Source organism: Propithecus coquereli, unplaced genomic scaffold (assembly GCF_000956105.1).
Source record: "Propithecus coquereli isolate 6110/MARCELLA unplaced genomic scaffold, Pcoq_1.0 Scaffold381, whole genome shotgun sequence".
Lineage (NCBI taxonomy): Eukaryota > Metazoa > Chordata > Mammalia > Primates > Indriidae > Propithecus > Propithecus coquereli.
In genome coordinates, this window is record NW_012149519.1 from 1,105,061 (window position 1) to 1,127,805 (window position 22,745).

The window sequence follows — 22,745 nt, forward strand, 5'->3', positions numbered from 1 at the left end:
TTTCTAAGTATTTAGATTTTATTTTTAAGTATATTTCATCAGATATTCATTACTTTGAATTAATATAGTCTTTGTATTTATATGCTTTTTGACCTAACAATCTTGGTACCTAATTAAGGCTGTTCTTGGAAAGCAGTACGGACCCTAGTTATTTAATCAGAGAAATCCTACCATTAGACCTGTTTTTCAAACAAAGCATCCGGGGTTATATTACTAATATGTTTCATTTTCATTGTTTACCTTTATTTTCACATCATTTGGATTTTTGATAGAGCACTTGCCCTCATCTGCTTCCCTTGTTGCTGGGCAAGGTTTGTGACGCTGATGTCTGATTGGTTTTAGACAGCTATAGCTTTGAGCCAATCAGGCGGTGAATTTCAGTTCTCTCACTGGACTGAAGCATTGAAGCAGCTGTTGATTTATTTTTCCTGTGGGGAGATTATATAACTAAGAGTATGGCTGCAGCAAGCTCCCTCTTGGGTATGTTTGAAAAATTACAAGGTTCATCTGTAATGAAGGGGGAAAAGTGAGGTTTATTTTTTAAAACTTGTTAATAGATAGTGGATTTGAGAAAAAAAATATTCTGATCACAGATTTTCTGTTTATTTTATGACACTTAAAGAACTATAGAATAATATAAGAATAATTTCAATTTACATAAATATTTACTTTGTAATTCACACCTTTGTTTTGTAGCTTCAAAAGGACAACTGATAGCAACCTTTTTATAACCTGCTGCAAAGGCAGTTAAGGGGAAAAGGATGTATTAATTGTACTTATACTATTCAATATAGGTTGTCAAGAATCAGACATTTTATTTTCACTGGATGAATTAGACTAAGTTAGTTCAGTGCAGTAGAGACCACTTTATTTTTATTTGTATAAAATTGTGGGTACGAGTGCAATTTTGTGACACACATAGATCGCATAGTGGTCAAGTCAGGGCTTTAGGGTGTCCATCACCCAATTAATGGACTTTATACCAATTAATTTCTCATCATCCACCCCCTTTCATCACCTCACTATTCTGAGTCTTCATTGCCTATCATTTTACTATGTCCATACACATTTTTACAAATTTGTATAAAACATTTTTTAGCACCCACTTATGGTGAGAACATGGGATATGTGACTCTGTGTAACACAACACTTTGTAATGCTATCCCTAGTAATCCTTTGGGTCCACAATACTGTTAATTTTTGGAATAGGAAATCTATAATAATAGTGGTAGGTGGGTATGAAGATAATTGTTAGTTATTCAGATTTAAGGCTTTGCTGGAGTTTTAATTATAAATGTTCTATAAATGTAAGGACTACAGGGTTTTCTTTTAGAAATTTACATTTGCGTTTTGCATTGTTTAGAAAAATATGTTCTTATATATTGTCAATGTTTGATTCATTTCCCAAGTAGGACATTAATTTATATTTCTGGAAACATTCAAAAATATTTATTAAAGCAAGATAAAGTAGCATAAAAGATACAAGAAATATTCATTTGTGTGTATAATATATTTAATGCATGTTATATGGATTTAGGATTTTATGTAAACTATGTTCTAGATTACTTATTTCAGGCAAAGAACCACACTGAAGTATTGCAGATACAGGTGTTTTTCTTTTTTTTTTTTTTTTTTTAACTATGTTTCTCTGACCTTATTGTCTTGTCTCCTGTTGCTGGGCAGGAATCAGAATGCTGGCTGCTGATTGGCTGAGTTTGTGAGCAGCTCTTGAACAGCCACTTAAATTCTTGAGCTTTTTGAACAGGCAGATTTTAGGCTAAGACATAACAGCTTCCCTTTGTTTCTTTGCTATGATCTCTTTGCTAGAAAGAGGAGTGAAAGGAGTGGGTGGAGGGGGATGAAGCAGAAAAGAAAGTAGTGTTTTCACTTGTAGAAGAAGAGGCTCATTGGGCTTTCCTTAAAAATAATTTACCAAAAATTTGAAAAAAAATTTCTAAGCCATAGAGACTTATTTGCAGGTAATACAACCCCTCTCTGGTTATTTAAATATAAATTCTTGTAGAAAAGATTTTATTAGTGATAATATTTCCCTCCCCCCCCCCATTCTTGAATCCGAATATATAATATATAGAGTAGGGACTTAAAAACATTTTTAAAAACTCTTTTACTCATGAAAATAATACTTTCAGGAGAAACTAGTTCATCATGTTTTGCAGTTACTTCTAAATATGGCAGACATTTTCTGCTGTAAAATACAAATGCTTTTTTCTGTGAAAATGAATTACAGTCATTTGAAAGCTTCATGATTCTAGTGTTGCCATGTAAAAAAGTGGTATTTATTTTGTTGAATTGTTTTATGAATGGCGTTGTAGCCCCATACGGCAGAATTAAATATTTTATTCGGGTGCTATAGCCATGGATACTTGTTTGCAGGTAATACACCCTTCTCTAATGTGTATCTTTCTTAAATATGCTCTGCTTATGCAAAATAGATTTCTAAGAGTAGACCGTTGATTGGTTTGCACAGATATGGCCGAACTAGTTTGAACTGGTTTTTCCTGCTACTTCCTTACTGCTTTGTCTGTTTTTCATTACACTTAGCACCCATGAAAGATCTGGTAAATGGCTGTAGTGTGCTCCCTTGTGGGTATGGGTGGTAGTTATTTTGTAATTCTTTTTACAGTATTTTATTATTACTGAATTTAATGACAATTTTGATAAAACCAGTTTGCTTTGGATTATATTTATTTTTATTAAATGTTATTTGGTGGTAGCAATTTAATATTAAATGTGACTTTTACATGTTCGATTTTCTGATTCATATATGAAATACCGAAAGTATTTATGAGAAATTTGTCTCAGACTCTTTAGTTTATCCTGAATATATATAGATGACGATGATGACGATAACATTTATTGAGTGCTTGAGTACATTCTAAGTGCTTAACATATAGAACCTCATTTAATCCTCACCACAACCTCTGTGACAGTTACTGATGTTATTCCCCTTCTAAGGTAGCTGAAACTAAGAAATTGAAATGTTAAGTAACTTGCCTAGTGTCACACAGTAAGTACCTGGAAAAGCTGGAATTCAAATCCATGAGTCTCTCCACAGTCTACGAGTTCATGTTTTTTTGTTTTTTTGTTTTTTTTTTGCATGGGGTGGTCTTCCGGTGAGGACCGGAAAACCTGCTAGACAAATTCTAAAGGAGTGGTAATGCTACAATTCATGTTCTTAATTGGATTACTAAAAGGCATGAAAAAAAATTTTTTAAAGGAAGCTTACTTTTAAGGCAACTGGTGCCAGCTATTCATATCACATCTGAGAAATGTGGAAATTATGAGATCAAAGTCCAAAAGAATGACAGTTCAGTGTTTGAAAATATTTAAAGGGTAACCATACTGTTTATATTAATATTATAAATTTAATTATTTTGTATGTTTGGAATCAGCAAGGAAAAGTGACAAAATTTGCATTGTATTATATCTTCTTTGCAGAAAATTTTGCAGTTAATATGACTTTGTAATGGATGGGGAGGGAAAAACCTTGAAGGTGAAATTTTAAACTTTATTTAATAACCCTTAAAATAATGCCTGTTATAATTTTGCATTGAGGTTTCTGTTTAATTGAAAAGTAATTTTTCTAAGTAGATTTATTTAGTTTCATAATTTAAATAAAATAGCTAGGAAGACTAAGAAATATGTCTTAAGTAATCAGCTTAATGTGAGAGAATGAAGATAGAATGTACCACAAAGTTATGTGGCAAAGTGATAAGATTCTTAAGCTGTATTGGCCCCCAGCAAATAGGCTAGGCTTACTGTTTTATGCCCTTCAGCCAAGAACACCAGGGACACACTTGTAATTTAACAAGTTAGGTTTACTTTTTGTTGCAGGGAGGGAGGAGTGTTCACTGTAGGGAAACTGTAAAGCACATGTCAGTAAGAGGATATTAGAAAAAGCCTAGCATAGGATTTGGTTATAGTATATTATAGATTGGGTTAATTTGGGGAGAGTTTAAGGAAGTCGATCCTTACTCTGGATTGGGTGACATCAGGAAATGGGGGCAATTCTATATTTCAGTATCTCAGTAAGTCTTATTTATATAAGGAGGACAGACTATTGTGAGGATAAAGCTGTAATTGGTAAAAAAGTTCCTGTCGCTCATTTAGTGGAGGTTGGGGGTATTGGTATTTTGTGGGTTGCACAGTGACCTTGCCTGACTTGAATGTTCTGTGAGAAGGTTTTATGTCCCACAGCAGAACAACATGGCTTAGCTGCAAGTACCAGACTAGTTTTTTTTTTTTTTTGAGACAGAGTCTTGCTTTTGTTGCCCGGGCTAGAGTGAGTGCCGTGGCATCAGCCTGGCTCACAGCAACCTCAAACTCCTGGGCTCAAGCAATCCTTCTGCCTCAGCCTCCCGAGTAGCTGGGACTACAGGCGTGCACCACCATGCCCGGCTAATTTTTTCTATATATTTTTAGTTGTCTGATTAATTTCTTTCTATTTTTAGTAGAGACGGGGTCTCGCTCTTGCTCAGGCTGGTTTCGAACTCCTGAGCTCAAACAATCCGCCCGCCTCGGCCTCCCAGAGTGCTAGGATTACAGGCGTGAGCCACCGCGCCCGGCCCAGACTAGTTTTAACAACATTGGGCCTTAGCTGTGTGATTTAAGCCCAGACATCAGGGGCTGGTTTTTTTTCTTTCTCAGGCCAAAGCAAGTGTATGCTGCTATCATTCCTATTGGTGATGGTGATGGTGATGGTTAAGTGAATATCCAATATGAAAGCAATATTCTTGACTCCTGTACATCTTCATCCTTAAAGTACTTTCGTTTTATTCCACTATTCACTGGTGACATTGTCTTTCTTCAGGACCAAATCCTTGCCCTCTTTTACTTGCCTTTATTGCACTGATCAGGTGTTAAGATGGAAATGGTTACAGAAAATTTCCTTGTCTTGGTTCTGATCTTGTTTCACCATTAAGTATGATATATGTAGTTTTATTTGTAGATAACCTTTATCAGATCTGAATAAGTTTCCTTCATTTCTTAGTTTCCCGAGTTTTAATTATGAATCAGTGTTGAATTTTATCAGATAAATATTCTTTATCTGTTGAGATGATCCTTTATTTTCCGCCTCTGTTTTGTTTATGTGGTGAATTAAATTGCTTGATTTTTTAAAAAAATTTTATTTATTTTGTTGCTTAAACACCGGACATTTATTGTCTCACAGTCTGGAGGCTAGAAGTTTGAAATCAAGATATTGTCAGGGCCATGCTAAGGAAGGTGCTAAGGAAGGATCTATTTCAGGCCTCTTCCTAGCTTCTGGTAGTTCCTTTACTTGTGTCAGCATGACTCCAGTCTTCCCATGGCATTCTCCTTGTGTGCATGTCTGTCTGTGTCCAGATTTTCTCCTTTTCGTAAGTATACCAATCATATTGGATTAGAGCCTGCCCTAATAACCTTATTTTAACTTGATAGGGCCTCCGTAAAGGCCCTATCCAAATACGGTCATTTTCTGAGGTACTGGGGCTTAGGACTCCGATATATCTTTTTTGAGTGGGGAAGCTGCACATTTCAGTCAATAACAACCTGGTACTAGACATTCATTCAGTTTAGACAAAACTTACCAATTGGACACCTTGGTGGGGATGAAATAAAGCCAGAATGCTTCATGACATGCTCATGATAGACATTGCTTGATTTTTGGATATGAAACCAACCTTCTTTTTTTAAATGAGCTCTTTGTCATAATGTATTATCTTTTTAAGAAACACTTCTAAATAACTCACAGATAAAAGAGGAAATCACAGTGGAAATTTCAAAGTACTTTAACGGAATAATGATGAAAATGTGATACATTAAAATGTGAGATGCAACTAAAGCAGCTCTTAGAGGGAGATTTATAGCTTTATATGTATACATTCCAAAAGAGGAAAGATTGAAAACTAAGGATTAAGCTTGAACCTCAAGGAAACAGATGGCAAATTAAACCATTTCAAAAAAAAAGTAAGGGAAAAGAAATAAATATTAGAGGGGAAATCACTGAAACTAGAAAGCAGATGTAAAACTGAGAAATTTCACTCAAGATAAGAGTTCATTCTTTGATAAATAAATAGAATTGATAAAACTATAGCAAAACTTAACCAAAAAAGAGAACACATTACAATATGTTTTTTAAACCTTTTCTTCTTCTTTTGTAACAGCTTATACTGAGATATAATCACATACAAATAATTCACCTATTTAAAGTATACAATTTAGTAGTTTTTAGCACGTTCACAGTTGTGTAATCATCACCACAGTCAATGTTAGAACATTTTCATTACCCCATAAAGAAATCCTGTACCCTTTAGCAGCCACCCCTCATTTCCTCCCAGAACCTCCAACCCTAGGCAATTGCTAATTTACTTTGTCACTGTGGATTTGTCTATTCTGGACATTTCATATAAATGGAATCATTCAGTGTGTGGCCTTTTGTGACTGACTTCTTCACTCAGCTTGTTTTTCAAGGTTCATTCATGTTGCAGCATGTGTCAGTACTTCATTTCTTTTTGTGGTTGAGTGATATTCCATTGTATGGATAATACCACATTTTATTTATCCATTCATCAGTTGCTGGCCATTTGGGTTGTTTTCAGTTTTGGGCCATTATGAGTAGTGCTTCTGTGAGTATTTGTATATGGGTTTTTGTGTCGACATATGTTTTTATTTCTGTTGGGTGTATAGCTAGGAGTGAAATTGCTGGGTCATATGGCAGGGTTAATACGTTGAGGAACTGCCTGACTGTTTTCCAAAGCAGCTGCACCACTTTACAATCCCACCAGCCTTTTACGAAGATTCGAGTTTCTCCACATCCTTGCCAGTACTCATACTTCTCTTTGATTATAGCTGTCCTGATGTGTGTGAAGTGTTATCTCATTGTGGTTTTGATTTGCATTTCTCTGATTAAGGATGTTTATTGCTTACATATTATTTGCCTTATTGGCATATTTGTGGAAATGTCTATTCAAGTCCTTTGCCCATTTTAAAATTGGGTTATTTGGTTTTTTATTACTGTTTTCATATATTTTATATATGAAACAGTTTTTATATATTTTAGATGCAAGTCTCTTATCAGATATATGCTTTGCAAATATTTTCTCCCGTTGTGAGTTGTCTTCACTTTCTTTTGGTTAATCTTTTATTAATATATGTTTACATTCTGTTAATCTAGATATGCCTGGTTGTAAATGTTATCTTTCCTTACCTGTTCCTTAATTTTTCTTTTTTCTCCTTATCTCTGTACTTGTTTTTCATTCCTTCACTGCTTTTATTGTTATACTTTTATTTTTCTTTTCCTTTTTTTCATGTACTTTTTTTTTGGACAAGGTCTCACTCTGTTGCCCAGGCTAGCGTACAGTGGTGTGATCATAGCTCACTGTAACTTCAAACTCCTGTACTCAAGGGTCCTCCCACTTCAGCCTCCGAGTAGCTGGGACTGCAGGCGCACACCACCATGCCCAGCCTTCATGTACTTTTTAACTTCATCTGCATTTTTTGTTTATTCATTTCCCCCATACTCTGAATTCCAATATTGAGAATGAAAATGAGTCCCTTTTTTTTCTTTTTGAAACAGAGTCTTGCTCTGTTACCCCAGCTAGAGTGCAGTGGCATGACATAGCTCACTGGGCTCAAGCGATCCTCCTGCCTTAGCCTTCCCAAGTGCTAAGATTACAGGCATGAACCACCATGCCCGGTTGAAAATTAGTCCCTTTTTCCCTAATATTTCCTAGTAATTGATTTACTGGTATAGACTGTAGCCATTATCAATTTTGTATTACAAAAATCCAATAAATATGAAAATTAATCCACAGCAAGGATTATTAAGTTTTCTATATGTCTTTATTTAAAAATTACATGAAGTATGCTGGTTGTTTCTCTTATAAGATAAATTTGCTGTGAGTCTACAATTAGGTAGTTTCTGTTCTAATTATTAAACTCTCTTTCTCTCTTTTTTTAAAGATTCACAATGGATAGTATAGAAGAACCTCAGAAAAAAGTCTTTAAAGCTCGAAAAACAATGAGAGTGAGCGATCGTCAACAACTTGAAGTGGTATACAAGGTCAAAGAAGAACTTTTGAAAACTGATGTCAAGCTGTTAAATGGCAACCATGAAAATGGAGATTTGGACCCAACCTCACCTTTGGAAAATATGGATTATATTAAAGACAAGGAAGAGGTAAATGGCATTGAAGGGATCTGTTTTGACCCTGAGGAAGGTAAAACAGAATGGAAAGAAACGCCCTGTATCCTAAATGTTAATATAAAAAACAAGCAGGATGATGATTTAAATTGTGAACCTTTGTCTCCTAATAACGTAACTCCTGAACCAGTCTCTCAAGTGACTGCTGAACCAGCTTCTGGAGATCTAGCCCCTGGTGATCTGACTGCTGGAGATGTAGCCTCTGGAGTACTGGCCTCTGGTGATCCCACTTCTGGTGATCCCATCCCTAGTGATTGCTCCCCTGCTGATCCCACCTCTGGTGATTGCTCCCCTGGTGATCCCACCTCTGGTGATTCCCGCTCTGGTGATGCCACCTCTTGCGATACTGCGTCTGATGATGCCACCCCTGGTGATGCCAGCTCTGGTGAACTCGTCTCTGGTGAACCAGTCTCTGGTGATTGTGCCTGTGATGATCCAGCCTCTGGTGACCTGGCCCCTGGAGCACTGGCCTCTGTTGATTTGGGGTCTGGAGCACCGGCCTCTTGTGATCTGGCCTCTGGTGATCTGGCCTCTGGTGATCCAACCTCTGGTGATCTGACCTCTGGTGATCCTGCCTCTGGTGAACTGGTGTCTGATGATCTGGCCACTGGTGAACTGGCCTCTAGTGAGCTGACTTCTGAATCAGCCTTTGATCCCACCTTTGAACCAAGTTCTATACCAGTTTGTGAACCAGTTCCTGAAACTGACAATGTAGAACCAAGTAGCAATAATGTTGATGGTTTTCTTGAAAAAAATGGGCATGATGAAAAGTTACAGCAAATTCAAAGTAAGGACTCAATTGATGAGAAAAATAAAGCTGATAGTAATGTCGATGCTAATGAAGAAACTCTAGAAACAGATGGTACAATTATTTGTTCAGATCTACCTCCTGAAAATGAAAAGAAGGTAGAGGAAGATACTATTACAGAACTTGCTCTTAGAGAAGAGGCTATATCAAGTAGTATGGAAATTGATCAAGGTGAAAAGAATGAAGATGAAAATTCTGCAGACCTTGTAGAAACCATCAGTGAAAGTGTTATAAAAGATGACAAAAATGAGAATATCTTAGAAAATACTGATTCTATGGAAACAGATGAAATCATTCCTATTTTGGAAAAGCTTGCACCTGCTGAGGATGAACTTACTTGCTTTTCTAAAACTTCTCTCCTCCCAATTGATGAGACGAATCCAGATTTGGAAGAGAAAATGGAAGGTTCTTTTGGTTCACCATCTAAACAAGACAATAGTGAGAGTTTGCCGAAAGAAGCCTTTTTGGTCCTCTCTGATGAAGAGGATATTTCAGGTGAAAAAGATGAGTCTGAAGTTATATCACAGAATGAAATGTGCTCTCCAGGTTAGCATATTATTTAAATTCTTAAGATTTTTATTAACTTTAATGAATGTTTAATAAAACATTATTATAAAGTTTTAAATTTCTTTTAGTTGTAGAGAAGGTTGAGAATGGTGGTAACTTTACAGAATGATCTAATTTCATAGATTCTTAACTTCATAGAATTCAGAATTACAGAGTACCCACTTTGTGACCAACATGTGCTAAGTGCTAAAAAGGGAGATAAAATAAGTAGAAAATATGGCCCTTATAGTCTGAGAATAGAGGTAAAATGGACCACCATAATGCTGAGATAGTGAAGTGAGTACATAATTGATCAGAGTCCTAGCAATCGTTCTTTCTTGTTGTCACTTAGGGAACAAATAATTTAGAATCCAAAAGCCTGCTACTTCGTTTCACGTGTAAAATATCATATTTTCAATTAATTTTCTCAATGAAATCTTATTCTTTAATATTCTGTGTCCAGTGAATGACACCACCATTGTTGTAAGCCAGAAAGCTTAAAGCTTGATTATCTATTCAGTAAAGACTTTACCCATTTGCTTCCTCAGCCCTCTTGATTCTTCCTACTCAACCTGCTCTCTTCCCCTCATCTTCTGGATAATCTCCCTATAACCAATTCTCTTGTTTGATTGTCCCTCTCTTTCGATAGATCCCTTTTACTTTTAGGTTGATTCAAACTCCTTATGTAAAAGTTATATAAACTTCATGATTTGTTCAATATCTATCTCTCCCATCTCTTTTATTATTCCCAGAGAAAAAGAGAATGAGAAAAATTCTACTTTGCTTTCATGGTCACACTAAAAAACATCATTCCTGCATGAAACCTTCTCAGTCTTCCTCAGATTGGCATGAATACCTTTCTGTTCCCATTGTATCACATTCTCTCAGATTTAGACATCTATGAAAGGAGTTACCTTGCTAACGGAAACACTGCTTTGTTCAAGGATTAGGAAACAAAAACAGTGGCAGAGCTAGGAGACACAGAAAAATTTCTTCCCCAGTAGTATATCATACCAGCTTTTGGAGGTAGAAATTTTTTTCTTATTTAAAGATGACATTTTATTTCAAAGTGCATTCAACTAAACTTACAGAGAGAGACAGTTCAGGCCTTTCTTGGTTCTAGAGATTTGAAGATAAAATACAGTACTTGCCCTCAGGATGCACGCAAGAATTAAATCACAGGTCATTAAATACAAGGCTGTGAGTACAATGATAATGTTAAATTGGTATTCTGGGAGTGTGGAGAAGGATAAACTTTAAGAGAGCCTAAAATGTAGTCAGGGAAGCCTTGCCTTTCAATATTTGTATAGTATAGGGTTTTAATGAGTCTAATTTCCCTGTAATGGTAGCTCCATCCTACTTGCTCAGGCCAGAAACCTTGGAACCATTCCTTCTTTCTTTTTTTCCCCCTTTCATGCCCCATATTCAATCTATTAGGAAATCCTATTGGTACTATCTTCAGAATAGATCTAGAATCCAGTTCATAACTATTATCACCCCTGCTCTGAGCCACCATCATCAGGCCAAAACAGTACATGGCACACAGTAAGTGCCCAGGATATATTTGTAAATTGAATGAATAATTGATGATATAAGAGAAGTATATAATGGAGGACCTTGGTTACAATGCCAAAGCATTGGCACTAGGAAGCTATTGAAAGATTTCAAGCAGAGGAGAATGATATGATGAAATTTACATTTTAGAAAGATAATAGATGACTGTTTAGGGTGAACTTCACTCATTCACTCAATAAATATTTATACAGAATGTGACACTGGAGCAAGTTCTTTAAAAGCCTTATGATCCTCTGTATGAGAAAGTCATAGCAAATTGCAGCTTATAATTTAATGAGTTTATACATTTTAACTTTATGTCAGAATCTTGACATTGGAGACCATCCCACACAATGCTATTAAGTACAGAGAGATGAGTATTAAGCCATCCTTATTATATACTTTAAAAATTCAAAGTTGGGTTTATTTTTTGGTTATTTGCCTTTAGTTTAATCTGATGTATGCTATTAGCACAGTAAGTTTAATCAAGATTTAATTTCTTAGCTGGTAACTAAACTTTTATTTTGTGTCTTTTTTCTCCTCTGAAGGAAATTTTGTGTATTGTGGGTTTAATTGGTTCTTAAATTGTACTCTATTCTCTTTACATGGCAGCAGAATCTGTTGCATGTCTTGTGTTGCTGTGCATTTACTAAGGTATTACTTTAATCAGTTTCTTTATTCTTAACCATTTTTTTTTTGGAGGCAGAGTCTCAATTCTTCATCTAGGATGGAGTGCAGTGGTCTCATCATAGCTCATTGCAGCCTTGTCCTCCTGGACTTAAACAATCCTCCTGCCTCAGCCTCCGGAGTAGCTGGGAGTACAGGCATGCACCACCATGCTGAATAATTTTTCTAATTTTTTGTCTCTCTCTTGCTTAGGCTGGGCTCAAACTTCTGGCCTCAAGTGATCTTCTTGCCTCAGCTTCCCAAAGTTCTAAGATTACAAGCGTGAGCCACCACGCCCATCTTGACCAATTTTTAATGTCTTCAGAACACAGTATTATTAGCTGAAGTACTTAAGTCTGGTTTCAGTACAGGCTCTTCCTTCTAGCTATTAAACATTTATGTGTATATTAATGGGAAAATATCATCAACCTGTCATTTCAGTCACTTAGCAAATTTGTTTTAAATGTAGCGAGTTAGGATGTGTACGAGCAGCAACAAAAATAATGAACGATATCAGAAAGCAAATAGAAAAGCAATTTTAATTTTATAAAAGTAGGAGAAAGAACTAAAAAAAGTATTATGGATACCTTAATGGGCCTGAAGACACTACCAATTGTGGCATAGTATATAATGAATAATAACTGATACTAAATTATTAAAATCATAGTCTATTTAAGAAGGCTAGCAAAATAAAGATTTCTCTCTCTGGGAAACTTCAGACAACACTAGAGGAGATATATCTATTAGTCATACCGTCCATGTACTCTCCATACCATATACTTTTCTCCAGCTACTATTCCATGTCTGTCCTCTCACGGCCATTCTTTAAGTTATGTTAGCAAAGCTAGCGCCATTTCTCCTTCTATTAACCTCCTCTACTTGCTGTTTAAAAAATACTACTATATCTTAGTAAGATTTTTGAGAAGAAAAATCTGTTTTAGAGTAAACCAAATTTTAAACTCTGATGTAATTTCCTTGTAGATCTTTATTACAGATTTTTGATTTTTTTTCCCCTTGTCCCTTGAATCTTTAAGATAAATCAGATGAACATGAAATGAGGCTAATAAGGATAATTGCATGGGAATAGAATTCAAGGTTTCCTTTTATTTTTGCTTTAGGTTAGCAGCGGTAGAAATGGCATGATTTAATCAATCAAAATTTACTGATGATTTGTTGTGACTGTTTATTGTATTCAGCTAAAATCCTTTATCATCTCAATCCCTTTATATTTAGCTATTATTTAGGTGTTTGGCTTCTCTTTGTGGAGCCTCTTAGTCCTATACACTGGTGTGTAAGTTGCAGATTTTTCTTTTTAGAGTTGAGGGGGACCAAAAATAAAGCAGGTTTTGGAAGGAGAAATATAGGAGGAAGATCAGTTTCAAGTGACTACTATTGCCCAAGTTAGATATATAAGTCTGGATTTCAGAGCAGAGGCTTGACTTGTACAGAAAAATTTAGGAGTAGGTAGCATATAGACATTAGTTGAATTGGAATGACTAGATGAAATCACCTCAGACAGAGTGAGTATAAATGGAGAAGAGGAAAGATCCAAGAATTGAGCTCTTGGCATTCCACATGTTTAGAGGTTGGGGAGATAAGGAAGAATCAGCAAAGGAGACCAAGAAAGAACAGCTGTTGAGGTAGGAAGAAAACCAAGACGTTTTGGTATTACAAAAGCTGAGTAAAGAGACTATTTTGAGGAGGGAGTAATTAACTGTTTAGTATATCAAATGTTGCTGTGCGTCCGAGTTAGATGGCAGAGAAATATTTAACAACCTGGAGATCATGGGTGACTTTGACAAGAGGCAGTTTTGGTGAATGATAGAGTGGAAAGTCTGATTTGGATTTCAGAGAGAATGCGAGGGGAAGAATGTGAGATAATAAAATGTAGCTTTTTTTCTCTGAGTTTTACGTTAATAAGTAGCATAAAAATTCATACAGAGGATATTATTTGCAACTTTGTATTGGTTAAATAATACTTTAAGAAATTTCTGGAAGAAATTGCCAGTCATGCCACATTTTTCTGATATGTCTGCGAGGTTCAGAATCTTAATATAATTGCCCTATTGTAGTTTCTTACCTATGAATTGCCTTTTCATCTCCTTTGCCCATTTTTTCTAATGGGTATGTTGTCTTTAATTAGTCTGTAGGAATTTCTTGTTTTGTTTTAGATATTTTCATGGAACCAGTAATCTAAGGCAGGGAATTGGCATACTATGGGCCTGTGGGCCCCATTTGTTTTTGTAAATAAAGTTTTATTGGAACATAACTATGATCATTTGTTTACATATTACATATTGCTTATTGCTGATTCCTGCCACAAGTACAGAATTAAGTAGCTGTATCAGAGGCCATGTGGTCCACTGAAAATACTTGTTTTTTTGGCCATTTACAAAAAAAGTTTTTTAACCCTTGATCTAAGGCAGCTGTTTTTGTCTATATTTCCTTAAGATAAAGTTCTGTATGGTGTAATTCTGAAAATGAGAAATTTAAGTTTCCTAATATAAATTCTATCTTGTAATCCTTTACAAATACACTTTTCTACCTTTACTTAATGGAACCTTATTAAAGATAACAGGCATCAGATAGGTATTAAACAGATAGGCATTAAATTTGCCTCAGTTCTTTCTCAAAGTTTTTAGGGTTACCAAAATTACAAGATCAGTTATCTGTCCTTAGTGAGCTTACTGTCTAGTATGGTTATAAGGAAAGAATACCACACATAGAACCATGAAACCTTGCCAACTTGTGATGAGGCTATACTCAAGAATACCAGAAGGATTACTACAGAAAGTTACCTGTGAATAAGGACAGATTCTAGAAAAGACATTATTAATCTAATTATTTGGATGAGTTTCAAGAGTCCTGAGAACTACTTGAAATTATATATAAAATTGTGTGCAAGGGCCTTTGATTATTATTCTGGGTTGGAGGGGGCCCACTCTCAGATTCTCTAGAGGCTTTATGTACAAAAAAATTAAAGAAATAAAGGGCCTTAATCCCTCTCTGTAGAATCTGTTAATACCATTTTTCTTATCCCAAGTTCTTTCCATTACATAAAACTTGAGCATAAATTGTAGTTCTGTGAATCTATTCTATAATCTCAATGAGTGTTTTTATTTAAGTATTGAGAATCCAGTAGTATCATCTAGGTATATTTGCAAAATGGGAATTGGATGATAGCAGGAAGTTTTGAGTAAAATGAAGGAATCCCAAGCTAAACTTCACATATCTGTAAGCAGAGAGGGAACTAACATATGCATAAAAGAGGCAGATCAAATCAGGCCAATTTACTCTGCTGTGTTCTGGATGCTATGGCTTGCAGTTATTCTAATTGGAGCCATGGCTAATTTTGTGCTTTGGGTGATATGAGGATTTGCTAAATAAAGACTATGTAAACCTTTTATCTCAAGCAACCCAATTACTCTCTGTCTCTGGAAACTCTGGGGACTAAGAAGTTCAGGAGTTTCTGTCAGTGTTAAAATGAGGAAGAAACAGAAAAAAATATATAGAAAAAATATATTGTAATGAGTTTGTGATCTATCTACAAGAAAGCAAAACAAATTTTCATTTCATTGAAATTGGGGTTGAGAGATGAGATCTTAAAATATTTATAATGAGCAAACAGTAGTAAATGGAAAGTTAATTTTCTAATACTCATTTATTTTAAAGTTCAAAATAGTTTTAGTAATCTTTATGTACTGTGTTAGCTTTTTTAGTTTTATCTTAGTGTGAATAAAATATTTATAGAACCTTAATAGGTTCATCAGTGATCCTGGTCTCTGCCTATTTTCACCTAAAAGGTCTTCTAAATTTTTTTAGCCTTGACTTCTGTCCTCAGGGCTATTGTGATTAAAACCCTGATATATGGAGAAGGAATGTCATATCAAAGTCTTTATATAGTGTGATATACTTTATATTGCTTATTTAATATTAGTTGTAGAATATGATGAAGCAGCATACCTTATTGAAGCCACTGAGAAGCTAGTTGCAGTGATGTAACGGGCAAAAAATAGAAGTTCAAACATTAGTGATTTATTATAGTCCCATTATCCCCCATTTAATGATTAAGTTATTTGAGGAGATTGATTGATCAAAGGCCATTTCTGGTACCTCTGAAATTTTATTTGTTGTAACATAATATAATTTCATAGACATTTTTAGCAATCTTTTTGGTAGCATTCTTTGTTATATCATATATGTCTCTTGTGAAAATTACTTGACCTTTCTGAATTTTACTTTCCTCATCTATATGGTGGCAAAAAATACTGCTTACAGTGTAGGATTATATTGAGGCTATGAAGTTATATATATCAAGTGCCTGCCTCAGTTGTTGGCACTGTTAGCAAAGTAAGTATTATTTTTAAGTGAAGTTTTTATTTAAGATAGCTTTTCAATTCCTTATTTATAAACTAGCTCATAACCATTAAAGTAACATAATGATTCAACCTGTCTGGTCAAAATATTAGGTATTTTGAATTTGTCAGTAGTTTGTAATTTTTTTTTTATAATTGTCATAGCCACTATTCTAGTTTTAATAGTTGAATGTAGAGGAATCTAAATGCTTTCACATTTTATTAATCTTATTGGTGACAGAAAATTACTGAATAAGATTCTTTCTTTTAAAATCTATACTGATAATTTTTTCCCATGTTGAATTTGTAATGAATTGTGGAACAGTTGAATATGGACTTGGTTATTCATTTCTATCAGTTTCTGCTCCCTTTCTCCCCGAAAAATTTTACATTTTGGGACTCTGATTTCATAAAAGGTTAGTTTGGTAACTGGATAGTAACCAAAAATGTAAATTAATGAGCTGTTATGAATCCCAATCAAAGTAAGATTTCCTTTTTTATATTTGTTACAGCAGAAGTAGAAAGTAATGAAAAGGACAGCAAACCTGAGGAAGAAGAACAAGTAATACATGAAGAAGATGAAAGACCTTCTGAGAAAAGTATGCATGTACAAAACAAACTTGCATTAATTTTAAAAATAATAATAATTGTTTCTGTATTTAAGGCCATGGAATATCCTTTTCTGCCCATGAAATGATTGTTAACTTTTGCAATTTAAGTAAGCCACAATTAAATCATTTCATTGATGGCTAACTCAAGAATCTCTGAAAGTATTACTTCATACACTTCAATATATTCTTTTGTTTATTTATATATTTTATTGTTCCACAAGAAAGATTTAGCTTAAAACATAATAAGGTATTGAGTATCTTGAGAAATTGTTTTAGATATATGTTTAGAATGGGATGATAAGAATTTTGTCTAGGCTGATATAAGTAAATGGAAGTATGTGTTTCAGTCTGCTTAAGGTTCTTAAGCTTCATGGGAGGGGGAAATGATAGACTATTATTAGGTTTATAGAAAGATTGGACTAGAAGTCAGGAAACCAGGGCTTTGTAACTCTCCCTGTGATGCTGCTCTCCATGGGTAAGTGCTAATTATAAGAGAAGTTGTAGAATAGAACTAGATTTTAAAAAGTAGACATATATATAGGGATATAGAGTGAGATAGATAAGGATAGCTATAGTCACATAATAGCATTTGCCTTAAAAAAATGTGGAGATTTCAGTGTTTTAATTTTTTTAGATATTACAAAAGAGATAAGATAAAATTAACCTATGATCTCTCAAATATTAATAATATTTGAAATAGAAATTTTCTAAGTGAAGATTTTTGAGTATATATTCTTTGCTAAATGTACATGATAAATGACATTAATTTTATTATTTTTATATAGTTGAAATTCATTAGAATATGTTGAGAATAACTATTATTATGCTATTTTCCTAAAGTGATGATGATTTTTTCTGTATTTACTTGAGGAGGAAGAATTAAATGTTATTAGAAATCTATGATAGAATAAGTAGTTTGTCAGAGGATTCATACACACTATGAAATTTAGCTAAGGGAATGAGTATGAGATGATTTTTTTTATCTTCTGCCTGACACAATTGTTAGATAGTTCTCCATCTTAACGTATTTTCAAGGAAAGAATGTTCTGTGTTCACAATGTGCATTGCTTAACCGTGAGGAGGTTCTTATTTAGCATATTGAAATCATTTCAAGTTTAAAGCTAAAAGCTATACACCTATTTTCCTGATCTCAAAACCAATTTATAAAATAATTGGTTAAGAATGCTATTGTAATAGAAATAATATTTTGCTGAGGATAGATAATAGGCATTAAAGTCTATAATAAAAACACCTGACTGATCAATGTGAGTTTTGTTCTCAGATGAGTTTTCCAGAAGAAAACGTTCTAAATCAGAGGATATGGACAACGTACAGTCCAAACGTCGACGATATATGGAAGAAGAATATGAGGCAGAATTTCAAGTAAAGATTACAGCCAAAGGAGACATTAACCAGAAGCTTCAAAAGGTATTATAGGTTATGTTAAAAGCCATATTGAATAAAAGCACCACTGTCTTTCTTCTTTTAGGTTTTGACATTATTTTGTATTTTACTGTCATATCTGGTTTCTCATAGAAAGAGAGAACTTGAAGAAAGTAGTTGAGCTAAAGTATATTACTCTGTGATAATTTAATTTAATTTTAAATCAAATTAATTTTATTTTTAATAATTTAATTTTAAAATTCTTTGTGACTTCTTTCTGGCTACATAATTTTTTTTAGAGATGATAATGATTATCAAAATGGTTCTGGAGATACGATGACTTCTTCCTTTATTTGCTTTAGTAATAAAAGTGAATATCGTTTTTTAGCTTTTCTTTTTTTTTTCCCGTATTGAACTTTATCTTATAGTGAAAAAGAAATATTAGAGTTTTACATATTAACATTTTATTTTATTTCATTAAAAATTTTTTTAGCTCTGCTTCATCCATGTTGATATACATATATATTCATATTTTAATCTTTATAATAAGCTGATTTTATGGTTGTAAATCTGTACATTCTAAGCTCTTTTTTATGTACTTTAGGGTTAGTATTAAAAATGGTAGTCAGTGCTTTAGAAGGACTATGGAAAGGAGCATTTAAAGTACAGACTTGAAAAACCTCCCCCTGTATCTGTTAGACTAGAGATAGAATTAATTAAAATATTCAGTATGCAGCCAGGTGCGTTGCACGCCTATAATCCCAGCACTTTGGGGTCAAGGCAGGAAGATTGCTTGAGGCCAGGAGTTTGATACCAGCCTGGGCAGCATAGCAAGACTCCATCTCTACAAAACATTGAAAGATTAGCTGGGCTTGGTGGGGGCATGCCTATGATCCCAGCTACTCAGGAGGCTGAGGTGAGATCACTTGAGCCCCCAGGAGTTGGAGGTTACAAGTAAGCCATGATCACACCATTGCACTCTAACCTGGGTGACAGAGTAACCCTGTCTCAGAAAAGAATAAATAAAATATTCAGTATTTTTTATATTTTTCAAAGCATATTCACAAATATTTATAGCAAATTCTTTTTGTGAGAGAGGGATACGAAATGCAAGTGATACTAGTTTTTTAAGATCTTATATATTTAATGATGAAATTGTAAATAAGTGTTAGACCAACGTGTTTCCACTAAGATCAAATATCTGCACTTCCTAGAAAAAGGATTAGTGAGGCAGTAAAAAAGTGGCTTTCTTTCTTCCTTGTTTCTTTTCTTTGGCATATGGAGATAATAACACTTATTCATTCTTTTTTATAGAGCTGTTAGAATTATGAAGGTAGCTATGTGAAAGAATTTTGAAAACTTTCATGTGTACTGAGAGTTTAATTCTTTAGAACATTATTACTCAAGCATGGTTCATGGACATGTACCAATGTCCTATTTATTGTAGGTCCATCATGAGATAATATGGAAATTTTGAGTAGGCATTTAGAAATGTTATAGAAATTTGATATTGCAGTGACATTCTCAGTGTATCTCACAAAAATATCAATCTGTAACAGAAGTTTTAAAAGCTGATCCTTTAAGTAGTTTGAGCATGAAATATTATACCTTGAAATTATTTCCAAAATTTTACCCTCTGGAAATTTTCTATTTTTAGTATATATTACCCTCTTGAGGTATATATTATATATGTAGAAGTGGAGAATTTTAGCAGAGAGCTAAATCTGCTATGTGTTAATGAGTTCTAGCATGTTTTATTCATTAAATTAGCTAATACATCATTACTGTCTTATCTGTACTTAAGAATATTTATTCTTTGCTGCTTGCTGGAAGGCCTGCTTTGCATAACAAAGGAATGTATATTTCTTTAGGTTATACAGTGGTTGCTGGAAGAAAAATTGTGTGCGCTACAGTGTGCCGTATTTGATAAGACTTTGGCAGAATTGAAAACACGAGTGGAAAAGATTGAATGTAACAAGAGGCATAAAACAGTTCTTAATGAACTACAGGTTTGTACACTGATTTGAATTGTATACCCATGTGTCATCATTTTTATAACTTATTTTCTGGAATATGCATTTGAAGTTGACTGTAAAATAAATTTAAATTCTAAACATAAGCTTGTATTAGTTTGCTAGGGCTGCTGTAAAGAAAGTACTATAAACTGGGTGGTTTAAACAACAGAAATGTATCTTTTGATAGTTCTGGAGACTAAAAGTCCAAGATAAGGTGTCAGCAGTATTGGTTTTTTCTGAGGGCTCTACTGGAAGGAAGAATCTGTTCCATGCTTTTCCTTTAGCTTCTGTTGGATTGCTGACAATCTTTGGTGTTCCTTGGCTTGTAGAAACATCACCCTGATCTCTGGCTTTATTTTCATATTAAGAGTTATCCCTGTATCTGTCCAAATTTCCCACCAGATTAGCAGACTCACCCTACTCCAGTATGACTAATTATAGTATGACTCATCATAACTAATTACCTTTGCAATGACCCTGTTTCCAAATAAGGTCACATTCTGAAGTACCAAAGGTTCAGACTTATGAACTTTTAGGGGACACAGTTGAACCTATAACAGAGACTGAGAAATTACTGTACCTAACTTTGTGTTTCTTTTTCTTTTTTTTTGAGACACACTCTCTTGCCCGGACCAGAGTGCTGTGGCGTCAGCCTAGCTCACAGCAACCTCACACTCCTGGGCTCAAGCGATCCTCCTGCTTCAGCCTCCCGAGTAGCTGGGACTACAGGCATGAGCCACCATGCCCGGCTAATTTTTATATATATATATTTTTAGTTGTTTGGCTAATTTCTTTCTATTTTTAGTAGAGACAGGGTCTCGTTCTTGCTCAGGCTGGTCTCGAACTCCTGAGCTCAAACAATCTGCCCTCCTCGGCCTTCCAGAGTGCTAGGATTACAGGCGTGAGCCACCGCACCTGGCCAACTTTGTGTTTCTTAATTTTTTTTTCCGTCACTGAAAAAAGGCTAGCATTTAGCATGCCATAATAAGTACTAAATAATATTTGTGAGGGAATCTTTTTATATTAGTCTACTTCATTTCATGGACCGTATGTTTCAAAGATGTTAGTACTAATCCATATTTATTAATTACTACTTTTCATTTTTTATTAAATAGAGCTATATATTAACATACAGTGCCAGAGCTTCTGGTTAGCTGAAATGAGCATGTAGTTTCATGCTATAGTAATCTGTTTTATTCCAAAACTAAGAAACTGGAAATTTGAATTAGTACATTCATTCTGTCATAAGTAAAAGTACCATTTCTATTAGGCTATTTTAAATATGAACATAGTCTAAACATGCTGAGTTGTAAAACCACTTATAGAGCCTTATTTTACAGATGAGAGAAAAGTGATCCATGAAAGTTAAATCACCATTTCAGTTATGAACCAAATCGTAGCCAAATATGACTAGAATTGGGTGTATTATATCTCCCAGGCTAAAGTTATTTCCTTGATTTCATACTGTTAATTTTGTTTCATGTGATACTTTATTAATAATAAGATCTTTGTATTTTTAATATATCGTTTAGGGTAAAACTAGCCCTGTTTCTCATATTTAGTAGGTTTTTTAAAACTTCATTTTACTAATACTACTGAAAATCTTGAATTAAATCTGAAAATGTCTGAATATATAAAAGAATAATTTCATTAATTGTTTCTCATCAGTCCCATGGCTTCAATTATGATTTCATGTTTTTAAAACCTGAGTTTTTGACTCCTATATTCTCACTTAAGGTGCAAGTACAGATCTCTTAACATTTAACGAACATTGCACTTGGTTGTTTTTTCTGTAGTCTCAGACTCTGAATTTTTCCAACACCAAACCAGTCATCTTCACTACAAATGTTCCTCTTAGTGACGATTTCTGAATTCTTGGAAAACTCTTCAGGGAATATCTTTACATTACTCCTCTTATTGACAGTTCATGAGTTCTTATAAAACAATCCCTCTCAATCACTTTAAATACACAGTGAGTTGCCAAATTACAACTTCTTTATTTTCTAAAAAAACTATCTCAATTCTTTTCACTTTTCACTAGGCCATGATTACCCAATTCTTTGATTATAGTAACAACCTTTTACGTGACCACTCTGGTACTAGTTTTTAAGTTTTTTTCTGGTCCTTCCATAGCCTTGTACTAATCTTTCTATAATACTGCTTTCTTCTTTCTCTTCTGTGTAGTCCAAGTTCCTCAATTGTGTACCAGTCAATCCAGTATTCATTTTTGATTTTTAATTTGAATCTTCTAGTTTTCGATCTACTCTTTCTAATACCCACCAGTTCCTTCACTGTCCTACAGAGTACTATTAATGTTCATATGGACATTTGACTTAATATCGTTTTCTATATTCAATCACCCGTAATGATCTGCCCTCATCATGCTATTTTTTAAATGTTTCCTTTTGAGTTGGCAAAATATTTGGGAACTAGATAGAGATGGTGGTTGCACAAAATTGTGAATGTACTAAATGTCATTAAATCATACACTTTAAAATAGTTCCCAATTTAGTTCCCATCTCTTTCTGTATTGTTTTGACATTTTGTTTTTTATAGAAATAAAATTCAGATACCAAAATAACTATTTTAAAGTGTACCACCAGA

The 22,745-nt window shown here is 34.2% G+C and overlaps 1 protein-coding gene across 2 annotated transcripts in view; it reads left to right on the forward strand.

Annotated features, from left to right (window-relative positions):
• The first annotated feature begins 7,964 nt into the window (after positions 1-7,964).
• The window catches only part of ATF7IP (activating transcription factor 7 interacting protein), a 66,263-nt gene continuing 51,482 nt past the window's right edge, over positions 7,965-22,745 (forward strand). Inside the window, exons 1-4 of one of the 2 annotated variants that reach the window (XM_012652174.1) lie at positions 7,965-9,557; positions 16,645-16,731; positions 18,026-18,171; positions 19,998-20,135. In XM_012652174.1, coding sequence (XP_012507628.1) covers positions 7,970-9,557; positions 16,645-16,731; positions 18,026-18,171; positions 19,998-20,135 — 1,959 coding nt within the window. In that variant the 5' untranslated portion in view covers positions 7,965-7,969. The remainder of the gene's footprint in view (positions 9,558-16,644; positions 16,732-18,025; positions 18,172-19,997; positions 20,136-22,745) is intronic. The other variant, XM_012652175.1, reaches the window with a different exon arrangement.